This window comes from Ahaetulla prasina, chromosome 4 (assembly GCF_028640845.1).
Source record: "Ahaetulla prasina isolate Xishuangbanna chromosome 4, ASM2864084v1, whole genome shotgun sequence".
In the NCBI taxonomy this organism is placed as follows: Eukaryota; Metazoa; Chordata; class Lepidosauria; order Squamata; family Colubridae; genus Ahaetulla; species Ahaetulla prasina.
The window spans coordinates 139,524,704-139,540,555 of NC_080542.1; the positions used below are offsets into that span (position 1 = coordinate 139,524,704).

At 40.7% G+C, this 15,852-nt stretch overlaps 1 protein-coding gene across 3 annotated transcripts in view; it reads left to right on the forward strand.

Moving 5' to 3' along the window:
- The first annotated feature begins 10,925 nt into the window (after positions 1 to 10,925).
- PAXIP1 (PAX interacting protein 1) overlaps positions 10,926 to 15,852 on the forward strand; it is a 47,604-nt gene continuing 42,677 nt past the window's right edge. The window contains exons 1-3 of one of the 3 annotated variants that reach the window (XM_058184243.1): positions 10,928 to 11,408; positions 14,613 to 14,747; positions 15,745 to 15,788. In XM_058184243.1, coding sequence (XP_058040226.1) covers positions 11,316 to 11,408; positions 14,613 to 14,747; positions 15,745 to 15,788 — 272 coding nt within the window. In that variant the 5' untranslated portion in view covers positions 10,928 to 11,315. Of the gene's footprint in view, positions 11,409 to 14,612; positions 14,748 to 15,744; positions 15,789 to 15,852 lie in introns of all 3 variants that reach the window. The other 2 variants (XM_058184244.1, XM_058184245.1) reach the window with 2 other exon arrangements.

Here is a 15,852-nt window from a genome sequence, read left to right on the forward strand (position 1 = left end):
GCCTGAAGATGACGAATGAGACTCGCCGAAACGCCAAGACACTTCCAATTTACACGGAGAAACCCAACAACCAAAGACCTATATACAAACACCGTGAAAACTCAGAAAATATATATATATATATATATATATATATATATATATATATATATATATATATGTATATGTATATATATATATATATGTATATATATATGAAGAAGAAAAGAAAAACAATAGGACAGGAACGGTAGGCACGTTTGTGCGCTTATGCACGCCCCTTGTGGTCCTCTTAGGAATGGGGTGAGGTCAATAGTAGAAAGTTTTTGGATAAAACTTTTAGGATTATGGGAAGAGACCACAGTCAGGTAAAGTATTCCAAGCACTGATGATTCTGTTACAGAAGTCATATTTTCTGCAATCTAGATTAAAGCGGTTAACATTGTGTAAATCTATTGGTTGCTCTTGTATTATTGCAATTAAAGCTGAAGTAGTCTTTAACAGGAAGGACATTACAGTAGATGATTCTATGAGTTAAACTTAGGTCTTGTTGAAGGTGACGGAGTTCCAAGTTTTCTAAGCCTAGGATTTCAAGTCTGGTGGGATAGGGTATTTTGTTGTTTTCAGAGGAATGGAGAACTCTTCTTGTAAAATATTTCTGGACACGTTCAATTGTATTGATGTCAGAGATGTGGTGAGGGTTCCAAACAGGCGAGCTGTATTCTAGAATTGGTCTAGCAAATGTTTTATATGCTCTGGTTAGTAGTGTAGTGTTTTTGGAGAAGAAGCTACGTAAGATTAGGTTAACAACTCTTAGAGCCTTTTTTGCTATGTAGTTGCAATGGGCTTTGGCACTTAGATCATTTGACATGAAAACTCCAAGGTCTTTAACGGGATGGGGGTCATCTGTGAGATAATGTCCATCAAGTATGTACTTGGTGTTTGGGTTCTTTTTTCCAATATGTAAGACTGAGCATTTGCTGGTTGAGATTTGGAGTTGCCAAGTTTTAGACCAAGCTGTTAGATGATTAAGGTCTTTTTGAATGATAGATACATTGTCTGTGGTGTTAAATGTGGTGTTAAACTGCCAAAGGAGCTGCTGATACAATTCTACAGAGGAATTATTGAGCCTGTCTCTATAACTGTCTGGTTTGGTTCTGCAACCCAACAAGACAAATAAGAGACTTCAGAGGATAATTAGAACTGCAGGAAAAACAATGGCTACCAATCTGCCTTCCATTGAGGACCTGTATACTGCACGAGTCAAAAAGAGAGCTGTGAAAATATTTACAGACCCCTCATATCCTGGACATAAATTGTTTCAACTCCTACCTTCAAAATGACACTATAGAGCACTACATACCAAGACAACTAGATACAAGAACAGTTTTTTCCCCAGATGCCATCACTCTGCTAAACAAATAATTCCCTCAACACTGTCAAACTATTCACATTAGGCTGCATTATTATTGCTAATGGTCTTCTCATCCTTCCTGTCGCCCATCTCCTCCCACTTGTGACTGCATGACTATAACTTCATTGCTTATATCCTTGTGATTTATATTGATATTGTTTCCTAGTATGATTTGATTGCTTATTGTACTGTATGACTGTCACTGGGTGTTGTGCCTTGTGATTCTTGACGGATGTATCTTGTCTTTTATGTACACTGAGTGCATATGCACCAAAGACAAATCCCTTGTGTATCCAATCACACTTGGCCAATAAAGCATTCTATTCTATTCTATGTGCCATTAAATCCATTTTGAATTCCCAATGACCGCATAGATAGATTTTCTCCATGACAATCTACTGTTCTTTCAAGTCTCCCAATGGTGCATTCATTGCCACTGTAGCTAAGTCCACCCAACTTGATACTGGTTGTCCTCTTCTTCTTTCTTCTATCTTTCCCAACATTAGAGCCTTCTCTAGAGAGCTAGGTGTTCGCATAGAATCATAAAGCTGGAAGGGACCTCAGAGACTAGCCTTCTGCTCAAATTGTTGTCAAGTTTATTTTTGAAAAGCTATCCCATTGATTAATTGCTCTCACTCTGATAATGATGATCCAATGACACATAATGTGAGTCAAAAGTAGGACAGTTTGAGCCTGGTCATTTTTACCTTACTTTGGGTTGATTTGTTTGACGATCCATTGCTTTGGTTTCTTAGATGTCGGTGGAAATTCTCAGGTGTGTCTTCTCTCATGCCAAAGTGTCAATTCTTATCCCTCCCTTGCTTCATAAAAGTCTAATTTCCACTTCCATACTGTACCACAGGGAACAACATGACTTGCAAAATTCTGATATTTGCAGGTGCTTGCTGATCTTACGGCATTTGAAGATCTTTTGCAAGGCCTTCATGGCTATTCTACCAAGTGCTAGTCTGCTAGCTCGACATCACTCCTATCGGGGGCGCCTGTGGAGGCTTGAGTGCTCTGCCAGTGAAATTTTTTTTTTTTAAATTTACTTTTATATCCCGCCCTTCTCCGAAGACTCAGGGCGGCTTACAGTGTGTAAGGCAATAGTCTCATTCTATTTGTATATTTACAAAGTCAACTTATTGCCCCCCCAACAATCTGGGTCCTCATTTTACCTACCTTATAAAGGATGGAAGGCTGAGTCAACCTTGGGCCGGGCTTGAACCTGCAGTAATTGCAGGCTGCTGTATTCTAATAACAGGCTCCTTACAGCCTGAGCTATTACGGCCCATGGGCCGTAATACGAAAATGGGCTCTCAAGCTCCAATTTTAGCTGCGATGGCTTCCTGCAACCCTCTGCTAGAGAAAATGGAGCTGGGGGGGGGCACATGCGGCCCTCTTGAGCTCCATTTTCACTGGCAGAAGCACCGCAGGCCAGTCTTTTGCTGTTTCCAGGGCAGCCCCGTGGGCCAGTTCTAAGCGCCCCATGGGCTGGATCTGAGCCCCCAGGGCTTGATTTTGATATCCTTGCCCTGGATTCTTGATGCATTCCTGATTTTAAAACCAAGTACAGGCAGTCCTTGACTTACAACCATTCTTTAAGTAATTCTTTGAAATTGTGACAGCACAGAAAAAGGAACTTATGACCCGTCCTCACACTTATGACTGTTGCAACATACCCCCACATCATCAAAATATGGGGATTTGGCAACTGGCATCTGCTTATGACAATTGCAGCATCTCAGGGTCATGTGACAACTCTGTGTGACCTTCTCAAACGGCTTCCAATGGGCAAAATTAATGGGGTAAGTTGTGTTTGCATAACAACTGCCTGATTCATTGAACAAATTCAGTGATTTGTTTAGCAACCAGGGCAAAAAAAAAAAAAAAAAGTCATCAAATGGATGCAAATCGCTTTATAACCACTTTGCTTAGCACCAGAATTTCTGGCCCAAAACTGTGGTCATAAGATGAGAATTATTTGTACTCCATGCCTTTTTTTCACTCAGCTGATTTTCACAATCAAATTCACAATGGGGAACTTTGTATTTGCAAAACAGCTTTTCCTGCAATTTTAGAAAAGCAATTTATAACCAGGAGCAAGTATATGAAGAATCAATATATTTCTGGTAGATTAATGTACATATTTAGGGACGTGGTGGCTTAGTGGGTAAGAGAAGTTGAGCTTGTCGATCAAAAGGTCGGCAGCTCAGTGGTTCGAATCCCTATTGCTGCCATGTAACGGGGTGAGCTCCCGTTACTTGTCCCAGCTTCTGCCAACCTAGCAGTTTCGAAAGCACGTAAAAAATACAAGTAGAAAAATAGGGACCACCTTTGGTGGGAAAGGAACAGCGTTCTGTGCGCCTTTGGCATTGAGTCATGCCGGCCACATGACCACGGAGACGTCTTCGGACAGCGCTGGCTCTTCGGCTTTGAAACGGAGATGAGTACCGCCCCCTAGTCGGCAACGACTAGCACATATGTGCAAGGGGAACCTTTACCTTTATCTTAATATACATATTTGGCCCAGATTAGCCACATAGGATGTGAAGTGAAAAATAATTTAAAACAAATAAATTTACTTCTAAATTTTCCGTTTTTTCTTCGTACAAGGACTATTCTGGAGTTACCGTTTTGAAAAGTCAGCTTGATGGTTTCCCATAGGAGCTGAAAACAGACTGAAATTTTGAAATATATTTGCCTGATGTGTAATAAATGGCCCTCAGCAGTGAAATAATGTTGATGACACCATCTGTGGCTGAGATGTATTATGAACACAGATCAAGTCAAAGGCTACCAGACCAAAACAAACAACTGAGACCTAAAATCTAGTTAAAATATCTTTAAGCCACAAAGGGAAGTGACAAATAACAAATAACCTGTCAAACATAGCAGACTGTAGGGTGATGTAGTGTACAGTTAGTCCTTGACTTAACAAGCATTCAGTTAGTGACAATTGAAAGTTACAATAGCACTAAAAAGTGATTTATGACTATTTTTCACATAACCTTTGCAGCATCCCCCTATCATTTGATCAAAATTTAGACACTTGGCAACCATTTCATAATTATGACCCTTGCTGTGTCCCAAGATCATGTGATCCCCTTTGGTGACCTTCTGACAAGCAAAGTCAATGGGGAAGCCAGATTCGCTTAACAACCGTGTTAACAACTGCAGTGGTTCACTTAACAACTGTGGCAAGAAAGGTCAGTAAAATGGGGCAAAATTCACTTAACAAATGTTTCACTTAGCAACAGAAATTTTGGACTCAGTTGTGGTTGTATAATGGAGGTAAATCTTTTCAATTATTCCCACTTCTTTTTTGGAAGGAATTGGGGATTCTGGGGAAGAATTCTTGGAAGTTAGAAGGAAAAATGATCCTTGGAATGTCTTAAAAGCAATAAGCAATTTTCAGAATGGCTAGTCCTCCAGACCAAGGGTCTCCAACCTTGGCAACTTTAAGACTTGTGGACTTCAGCTCCCAGAATTCCTCAGCCAGCTTTGCTGGATGAGGAATTCTGGGAGTTGAAGTCCACAAGTCTTAAAGTTGCCAAGGTTGGAGACCTCTGCTCCAGACCACGTTTATTTTGAAATGTGAAATCTGAAAAGATTAAAATTGACGCATGACTTGCCCTTGACTGCTTGTTCTATTTTCTAATTTTAACTTTTTGTTTCAATGGTGTTTCAGTTGTATTTTGATTGGTGTTTAAAAGGGTTATAGGTTTTTATTTTATATAGTAACTGTGCTGTTTGGAGTTTTAATTGTAATTATGTGAGCTGCCTAGAGTCACACTTATAAGATGGGTAGAAATACAAAATGAATGAATGAATGAGTGAGTGAGTGAGTGAGTGAGTGAGTGAGTGAGTGAGTGAGTGAGTGAATGAGTTAATGAATGAATCACATTAGCAGCAGATGCTATAATGGAAAATAACTTAGAAGAGACAAGATTTTTATAATGGCCAATGTTCCTCTGTTTTTTAATTAGGACACAAGCAAAAGCCTTAATTAATCATTTGGTAGTAGTCTTCTTGATTCATTTTTAATCTTACAAAGTAATATTCTGAACATGTTTTAAAACAGTACTTACTCCCACTTTTTTCTGTGTTACTAGGGAAAATGCATTTATCCTCTAATCATATGAATAATTCACTGACTTTCATTTAAATTTCATTAGAAATTTGAACACAATTTAAAAGGAAAGGTCTCCACAGAAGAGTATATAAAGATAACACATTAAAAAAACAACCTGAATTTCATGCTCTCTTTAAAATAAATACCTCTTTGAAATGAATACAGTAAAATGTGAATCTGAGTTTTGTTTGTGGGTTTTTCTTCTCTCTTTTTTGACTCATTAAATATCCATGCTGAGGATATTTCCTTCCGAGTTCTTTATCATAATTGGCCAAACAGTGAAGTGATTGACATGTTACCGGTATGAATAGAATTTTACCTTGCTGCAACTGACATGGAAATGTTTCTTAATGATTCGAACATGTATAGTGCCTTGACCTAGCATGGTTAACATTTGATATTTTCAAGATGGATGTCAGCCTGAATGGGATTTTAAATATCAAATGGGTGTTTTCCCCCCTTGTTGTGTAAATATTGGAAGACTAAAGGGTTTATTATGGCTTTAGCACTATGCTAATCAAGCAGAAACATATGCAAACTTTTGGGTAACAAGGAAATTGAAACAACCCTATTACTGTCTAAGGGAGATAAGAGCTAATATTAGAGCTGGTGAGTCATTGCTTCAGGTTCTAGTCCTGTGCACCTTTAATTGACAATAACTCTAGTGAACATAGTGGGAACTGTGTCTTTTCGTAAGCTTAAGTTCCCATATAAATCAACTTACAGCAGTTCATTTAGTGACCATTCAAAGTTACAATGGCACTGATTTATGACTGTTTTTCCACAGTTACGACCTTTCCAGCGTCCCCATGATCAAAATTCAGATGCTTGGCAACTGACACATATTTATGATGGTTGCAGTGTCCCAGGATTCATGTGATCCCCTTTTGTGACTTTCTGAGAAGCAAAGTCAATGGGGAAACCAGATTCACTTAACAACCGGATTACTAACTTGCCAAGTGCAGTGATTCACTTAACAACTGAGGCAAGAAAGGTCAAAAAATGAGACAAAGTTAACAAATGTCTCACTTAACAGCATAAATTTTGGGCTCAGTTGTGGCCGTAAATTGAGGATTATCTGTTTATGACTTATTTAGAACCAGTTATGAGTTTAAGGAGATCATATCAGAGCTTCAATTTACAACCATTTGTTTATTGACTATTCAAAGTTACAACAGCACTGAAAGAAATGATTTACGACCAGTCTTCACGCAAAGGTTGTAGTATCCCCATGTTCATATAATGAAACTTTGAACCTTTGGCATGTATTTGACAGCTTTACTGTTCCTGAGGTCATTTGTAACCTTCCCTGCCAGCTTCCCACAATCAAAGTCAGCGGAGGAAGCCAAATTCACTTAAGGAACACATGGCTCATTTAACAACTTCAGTGATTTTCTTAACCACTGTGGCAAAAAAGGTCGTAAAATGGGGCAAAACTCATTTAACAACTATCTTCCTTCCTTCCTTCCATCCTTCCTCCCTCCGTCCCTCCCTCCCTCCCTTCCTTCCTCCCTTCTTCCTTTCTTTGAAATTTGGACTTAACTGTGGCTGTAAGTTGAGGACTTTGTATCTGAATAGTATGAGATTATAATTTTGCTTTAGCAATTCAAGTATGGGATTTTAATTTTTTTGTAAACAGCCCAAAATCACTAAAAGTGAGTGGGTGGCCATATAAAGTTCCCAAATAAATAAATAATTGGGCAGGCGTAATTAGCTAGTTAGATTTAAACAGTTTCCTAGATAAAAGAAAGAAGTTGCAAAAACATTTTTCCAAATTAAGCTTTAACTGATACATTTTGTTTCGGATTTGTGATAGCAGTAGTGCCGTTATTTTACTTTTATTGTTGGTAATGCCTAGTTCCACCCAAGTGGATCGAAGCAATTTTCAATGTAATTATGTATGCATAGCAGAGTATTATAGGCAGTCACCTCAATCTAGAGAGCCATGGGAGCAGCAACTAGCTATATGCACAACCTGTGCCTTTGCAAATAGTTCCAGGCCAAGGTCACAAGTCGTGCATTGAAACTCAGTAGGGATGCAAAAACGGGTGGTTTGTTATTGTGAAGTTATACAAATAATCCTTTGCACATCCACGAAACTAGAATTTTTAAAAACCCGCACATTGTCAGTATAACCATGATTTTGTTTTAAAATTTTCTTTTATTTATTTCAATATTTAATTTCATTGGCAATTTATCTTGAAAAACAATCTGTTGTCTGAACTCAAGAAATGCAAGCTGGGAACTTTCCATTATTTTACCGTTTTATGGCTTGATTAAGCTACGAGCTTTCTGTGCAATGAATTATAGGTAGTCCTCAACTTACAACCATTAGGAAGCCTGCCCCTTATTGCCATTAAGTCATGACAACTGTAAAGCATTTCATCCATAAGGCAAGTCAAATTTATAACCTTTTCTGCCATTGTTATTAAGCAAACACGCCAGTTATAAAGCGAAAGGCCATGGTTGTTAACCAAACCTATTGTTCGCTATGGAGTGCTTTTGCCGAAAAGTAGAAGTAAATGGCCATTTTCAGCCAAAATAAATAAATAAATAAATTGCAAATTGCAGTCACCTGATTGTGGATGCTGCAAAAGGCTATAAATGAGAGCATCAGAAATGTGATGTGACAATGGGGGGGGGGCAGCTTCTTCAGAACTGAACATATAAGTAGCTTTTTTGGAGCGGGGTGTCTGTTCTAACAAGTCACTGTGACCGGTTGCAAATTGAGGACTTCCTGCATATAATAAGTAAACTAATCTGCTTGCAGGCCTAATGAGTTCAATCAATTCCTGGTAGAGATTTTATGAATGGAACAGAATAACATCTGTCTTATTTACTTCTGACACATCCCAAATAGGATGAAACTCTGCTTATAGTGACTCCTGCTGGTCAATGACATTGAACTTGTGTGAGCAACACATATGCAAGAAAAATTTGGGAGATGAATATTAAGAGGTTGGAAAACTCAAGGGAACAAGATTGACTTGGATGTCCAGAAAGATCTTTATGACTAGTAGAGTAACGTCACAAAACATTACTTGAAAGCCTCCTAAATTAATTCTGTGCAACATATAATTAAAGTGGAGACCCCTAAGTTTTTCTCCGCAGGGTCCTTCTCATATTTTTCTCATTCAAGGATATATTTTGGGAAGGCCTTTTTTCCTTTCTTAAATGTTTTCGTGTTCCCAAGGTCTCTTTGGGCTTTTGTCCCACCATTGCAAAAATTTGCAGCTGTACGCTAAATATTGTATTGCAGAGAACTCTGAAGGCTATATATTCCAGCAGAAAGCCTTGTAAACAGTGAGTCCATTACAATCCGAAGTCGGAAGGCCGCTAAGTGAATTTAATGACCCCCACAATCCCTGCTCTCCCAAACCATTCATTAAACAAACGGGCGGATTGTTAAGTGGACCATGGGATATCTCAGGTGTGGGGAGACCCTGGGAAGCCTAGCCCACCTTCCTTGGGCCTCCCCAAGGCCTCCTCCCCTCTCTGACATATCCCATGCTGCACTCACCACCCCCTTAAAGGTAAAGGTTCCCCTCGCACATATGTGCTAGTTGTTCCTGACTCTAGGGGGCAGTGCTCATCTCCGTTTCAAAGCCGAAGAGCCAGCGCTGTCCGAAGACGTCTCCGTGGTCATGTGGCCGGCATGACTAAATGCCAAAAGTGCATAGAACGCTGTTACCTTCCCACCAAAGGTGGTCTTTATTTTTCTACTTGCATTTTTACATGCTTTCAAACTGCTAGGTTGGCAGAAGCTGGGACAAGTAATGGGAGCTCACCCCCTTATGCGGCACCAGGGATTCGAACCGCTGAACTGCTGACTTTTCGATCGACAAGCTCAGCATCCTAGCCACTGAACCACCACGTCCCACACTACCAGCCCCTTAGAGTCCCCATAATCATTTCTCCATTGCTAGCTATAGCTCTGCCAGATCGAACGTTAGCTTTAGCCAGGAAAAAGAAAATCTCATCGTTTTCTTTCTCTTGCTAAAGCTAGCCTTAGCTCTGCCAGGCTAAGAACTTTGTCAAGGTTGTTTCTCACCCAGAAAAAGATGGCCCCTCGTGCCTCAGCAATGGATCTGCTCGCCCCTCGTTCTCTATCCCAATCGCCTCGTTTTTTTGAAAAGTAATTTGAGTGGTCAGTGATGGGGGAGGGGGGAAAAGTGCGTGGAACACGTAGCAAAGCAGTTCCTGTGCTTGTGCGGACTTGAAGGGGCAGAATCAAGGATTGGGGGGGGGGAGCAGGGGGGGTTGTGTTTGCAGTCCGTTCTTAAGGTCGTAAAGGACCACAGGAGTACTGCAGCAGATGTTAACTTTGGAATTGGGTCATAAATACCTTTCGAGGGTTCTGTTGTAATTTGGAATAGTTCGAAGTGACTGGTTTTTAGTTGAAGATTGCCTGCAGTCTGAAAATAGAAAGGATTCAGGTGGGAGTTCCTAATAATCAATATATGCAAACTACAGTACAAGTAGTCTCGACTTAAGATCAGAATTGGGACCGCATTCCTGGTCGTAAGTTGTTATGAATATAAATTGAGGCACCCATGTGATCAGACTCAATTTTATATTTTTTGCGTTGATTGTTAAGCAATTGCGAGGGCAAATGTTTTATTTTGAATAAAATGCTAGTCAAAAACTAGCAAAAAAAAAAGTCACAAATCATGGTTTTGCTACAACTGATCATAAAGGTGAGCCATCTTTGTGTTTGTGTATACACAGGCACAAGTGTGTGTAGGCACGCACATGTTCGAGTGGCACATTTTATGATGTCCAGAAGTGCTTTACAGGCATTAGGCATCCATTCTGGGGCCCTTCAGAATTTCAAAGCACCATTAAATGATTGTTAAATCGAGTATTGGGATTCAACATGTTGCTGGCAAAGGTAGCTTATATTTGTTTTACATTACTTTCTTGGAATCAGAAAGCCAAGTAGGAGCAGATCTGGGGATGCAGAAAAATGCAGAGGCAGCTCACAACGATCGTCTTCAATCACTCCCTTAAAGTATTAATTATACCATTCAGAAGCATGTGTAAAAATTTGCTTCTCAATTCAACCCTTTTAGGCCTCGAGGTAGATAATCATTCTCCAGGAAGGACAAAGGTAGATGGATAGATAGATAGACAGACAAACTTAATTTTGTCACTTTGAATGTACACTAATTGGCATGCATTAATGAAATTTCGTTGCATGCAGCCCCCATTAAGCCTTCACTGCAATCATGTTTCATTTTGTTGCCTTTTTAAAAAACTTTTGATCCATGCCTATTATTTAAGATTGCAAAACCTATTCAACAACTCGGCGCCGGCGGGAGAAAGGCGGTGGGCGGAGCTAACGCAGGCGGGGGAGGAATAGTGGGCGGGGTCTTGTAACTTGGCATTTCTGCCGCTTGTTTTGTTAGTGGGCGGAGATTGGGGTGAACTCACTATCGATACCAAGGGGAGGACGGACGTCTCTCGATTCGACGAACCGAACCTTGCCTTTAGCGGAACCGCCGGTTTTTTCCATACGCGCTCTGTCCCATTGAGAGGAGAGCAAGGAAGAGGCCTTCGGGACGTCCCAAGCAGACGGGTGGCTACCTACCCTCCTGCTTTTTCTCACACACCCCCACACGGGCCAGAGGTGGCCCATTCCAAAGAGCGCGTTCATCTCCTAAGCAGCGCTCTGGGCGGGGGGGTGGGTGGGGGTACCCGGCAGCGGGCGGGGTGATCCGGGGCTTCGCGGGTCTTCTTGAATCCTCGAGCTCAGAAGCCGAAGCGGCTGCATTGCCGGAAGCTATCATGGCGAAGGAGGAAGACAAGGGCGAGATGAAGGTCCCCGAGGAGATGTTCAAGGATGTCAAGTTCTTCGTGGTGGGAGACATCGACTCCAAGGTAACCCGAAGGGACGTTGCCGCGGAGGGGGGGCGCGCTCTTCCGCCAATGGGTTCCCGGGCTGTTCCTCCCCACCACCACCACCCCCGCTGCAACCCCCGTTGGGACCATAAGATGACAGCGGCTCGCTCCGGTGGAAGGAGGAGGAGGAGGAGAAGGCGCATGCGCCCCCCGCGAGGCTCTTCTCTCAGAGCGGGACAGGGGGGCATTGTTGCCCCGCGCGCGTGCTAGATGGGGGGGGAGGTGAGGGGCAGGGGAGAGCAGCCGTTTAACCGTTGGCGGCGTCCGGCTTCCACAGCAGCGTCCGGGACTGACGTGATCGCCGCCGCCTCCTCCTCCCCCTGTCAGTTCGCTGCTGTGGAAGCCGGGCAGGCCTCTGCTTCGACCTGGATTGAGGGGGTTTGCGGGGGCGGGAAAAGCGAAGCGAGGGGCAGCTGAGGGCCGGAGGGTCCACCCGGTGTCCCCGCTGCTTGTCGTCCCCGCGCGGGAAGGGCTCCTACTAGGCCTCTGCCGCACCCCGTTTCTCTCCCGCTTGCCGTTTCCTCTTTTTCTGCCTCCCGCCCGCTGGTGAATGGAGCCTTTTAAACCACCTTCTCTCCCCGGCGCACCGGACCTCTTTCCAAGGGGAGGTTTCCTGGCGAACATCTCGTGGGAGGAAAGGATTCCTTCCACCCGGGGGAGCAAAAAAAAAAAAAAAGGAACCCTCCCCGATTTTTCCTTGTTCTTCTAGGGAAGCAGATCCCGCGTATTTAAAAAAAAAAAAAAAAAGGAGAAAAGACCTAACGCCGAATCGCCCTTTCCCTGAGCCGATAGTCTCCCGCGTGCCGGGGAAGTTCCCTTCCGTCAGCGGGGCAGCCCTTTAGCCCCATCAGGGAATCCAACCTGACAAAAGGGTTAACTGGCTTGCATAAGAGCACTAACGTGCCTACCGTTCCTGTCCTATTCTTTTCCTTCGTTATATCCAATTAATATAATCATTGCAACTCATACTCATAATATATGCTTACATATTGTATAATTATTTCATGCTTATGCTTATATGTACTGTGTGACAAAAATAAATAAATAAAAATAAAAGGGTTAACGCCGCCTCTGGATGTGGAAGATGGCAGCCGCTACGTGATCCCGACTGGGAAGCAAAATGCAGCTGGACCTTCGGTTAGGTTTTAGGTGGGAGGCCACTAGGCGATCGCAGGCTGCAGGATAGATGGGAAAAGCTGGAAAACATCCCAAAAGAGAAGCTCGTGCTGTGTGCCTAAAATGCATTCTCGGCTTGTAATAAGACAAACATGGACTCATCAGATCACCTGCACCAATAAAGAATATGTGTCGCTTAGGGTTAAAGTGGAGGAGGGGGGATAGATTGGAAAGGTGAGGAACATCCCAAAAGAGAAGCTTGTGCTGTGTGCCTAAAATGCATTCTCGGCTTGTAATAAGACAAGCATGGACTCATCAAATTACCTGCACCAATAAAAAATATGTGTAGATTAGGGTTGAAGTGGGGGAGGATAGGTTGGAAAGCTGGAAAACATCCCAAAAGAGAAGCTCGTGCTGTGCCTAAATTACATTCTCAATTTGTTTATAATAAGATAAACATGGACTCATCAAAGCACTTGTGCTAATTAAGAATATGTGTAGCTTAGAGTTAAAGTGGGGGAGTCCTTGGTGTTCTCTTGAGTTATTTCCTTGCAGATACTTCATTACCCATTTTCAAGAAAGCAAGTAATCTTAGTAGAGCTCCAAGGACCTCACACATACCAAATCCGTTTTGCTTTTGTGTTCTGAAACTTTTAGATTTTTAACCATTTCAATATTACAAATGTGGATCTGGGGTACAGAATGATTGCAATTTAATGCTGAAGTAAACTTTATTCAGGATACAGTAACACTCTTCCTCCTCCCCTGATGAAATAACATTTTTGAAGTAAATGATTTGATATCCAGACTTGGAAAAATAAGTCTGCCTGAAATAATAAAAAAAAAAAAATAATAGTTTCCTGAGCTTTGAAATCAGAAGGAATTATGGGTAGTTTCACTCTAAATCTCTTTATATAAATGAAATAAAATAAAATGAGATGGGGAGGATGTGAGATTTAAGATTGTTTTTATAATAAAGCACTTTTCTTCGCAAGAACTGAGCTAATTAGGATTTTTTCTGGCTTTTTATTTCAAGATTTCTGCCTTTCAACATGTAAAATAATGTATTCCTAGACAATTTACTTGATGAGAAATAAAATGAGTTCAGTGCAAGAAAGAATTATATTCTTTTCCTAGAAGTTTCAACAGATGACCAAATTATCTTATATAATTCTATATGGCATAAGCAGAAGGAAGGAAGTTCTTAGAGAACTAGAGACATTTGTAGAGTATTTGGTGCACGGAATACATAATTGTTTTTAACAAAATAAATGTGGAATACAAACATCTTTTATGCAATACTTACATCCAGGGGAAAGCTGGTGAAAGTAAAACTTTCTTATTGTGTTACATTTCATTTTTCATTATTTTACATTTTATTTATTTCTATCTTGGCCAACTATGTGTTTATTATGCTAAGAGAGCAAGAGCTGATTTTTTCAAGGAAGGCTTCAGGTAGCCCAGTTTTAATGAAATGTGGTATTCATACAGCATCTTAAATGTATTGGAGGAAAGCTAGCAGATCAGCAGTAGGATTGGGGAGTTAAATGTTAGCCCAAAGAGCCCTAGAGGACTTTTCCTGATCAGTCATGTCATGAACTAATGAGAGAGGTTTTTTTATTCAGTTTCTAGCAATAAGACCTAGAATATCCCCCCACCCCCATTGGAGTGATTTCAAGAGCTCTCTTTTATTTCTATTTTAATTCCCTTCCACATGATCACATGGGATGGAATAGGGTTGGTAGGATAGATCAGTAGCTTTCTTCCCTTTCCTGCTCCCTTTTTAAAAAAAATTAGCAAAGAGCTAGGAACGATAGCCTTTCTCCCCAGCAGTTAGGGGCACAGTTCATTAAATCAGCCTTGAACACAAACCAGATGTTTTCTATCGTTCACTGATGTCCAGCAACAACTTTGTTATTTGGCTTTATTGAAATTTGTGCCGTCTCTGGGAAAGAGGATAATATTAGCATGACTGTACGCACTGTATGTTTGGGAAAATGTGATTTGTTGTACATAAGAATTTTTCTGAAACTGAAAAGAATAACATTTCACTTTCATGTTATATAGGTTATTCAACTTCTGAAAGATGGGAAGGCAAAGGAAGTTTCCTATAATGCCCTAGCTTCACACATCATTTCAGAAGATGGGGATAATCCAGAAGTTGGTGAATCTCGTGAAGTGTTTGATCTTCCAGTAGTAAAAGTAAATATTTAGAGCATTATAACCATTGTTATAATAGATGGGCAGGACAAGGAGCACTGAATGGCGTATGCTAGAACTAAGAAGAAATTTCCTGACAGTTAGAACAACCATTTGTCTGAAATGGTATAGGGTTTCCTGCCTAAGCAGGGGGTTGGACTAGAAGACCTCCATGGTCCCTTCCAACTCTGTTATTCTATTCTATTCTATTCTATTCTTCCAATTAACATTTTGATACAGAACTTAATATTTCCAGGTTTGCATGCAAAGAAATGCTTTTTGTGTGTGTTGGGAAGGGAGAAAGGGTCAAGTCCATCACTTTGAGCACTGTATTGTGTGAATTATGAGCCTACTGGTAAACAGCAAGTTAATGCCTCAGCTCAAATTCCTGGCACCAAAAAAATTCCAAACCCTAAGTTATTGGAATCAGGATTGTTAGTCTCAGTTATCTGGCTGGCTAAGGAGGGCATAGATGTTTGATGAAGATACTTATAAAAGAAATGTCCTTACTGTTGCCTTGTACAGGTTATATGTTTTAATAATATCAAATCCTTTCAATATTTGTAACCTTAACAATAAATCAATTTTATTATAATCACAGATCAGCATAGTTTGGAATACTAATATGAAAGTAAAAGCCACAGATTATTAATTGTATACATGCAGAGGATTCCTACTCAGTATTTTATATCTAGAGATAGGCCTGGGAGAAATTGTTTGGAAAACACACAGTTATTGCCAATTGACATAGATAATAAACATCATTTTGCTTGATAAGATAACTTAATAGCAATAGCACTTAGACTTATATACCACATCACAGTGTTTTACAGCCGTTTAAGCGGTTTACAAAATCAGCATATTGCCCCCAACATTTAAATATGATGAATGAATGATAGCCAGATGAGTGTGTATGCTTATGGTTATAATTAGAAAGTTATTCTCAGATATATAAATACTTATTTATACTTACTAGATTATTTTTTAAAACCTATTCTAGCCTTCCTGGGTGACTTTGTCTGTTCAGTGTGGCGCTCTTCTGCCGTATCCTTTCCAGTGAAAATGTTAACAAAATTATATAACATTTGATGTTTTTAATATGATTTGC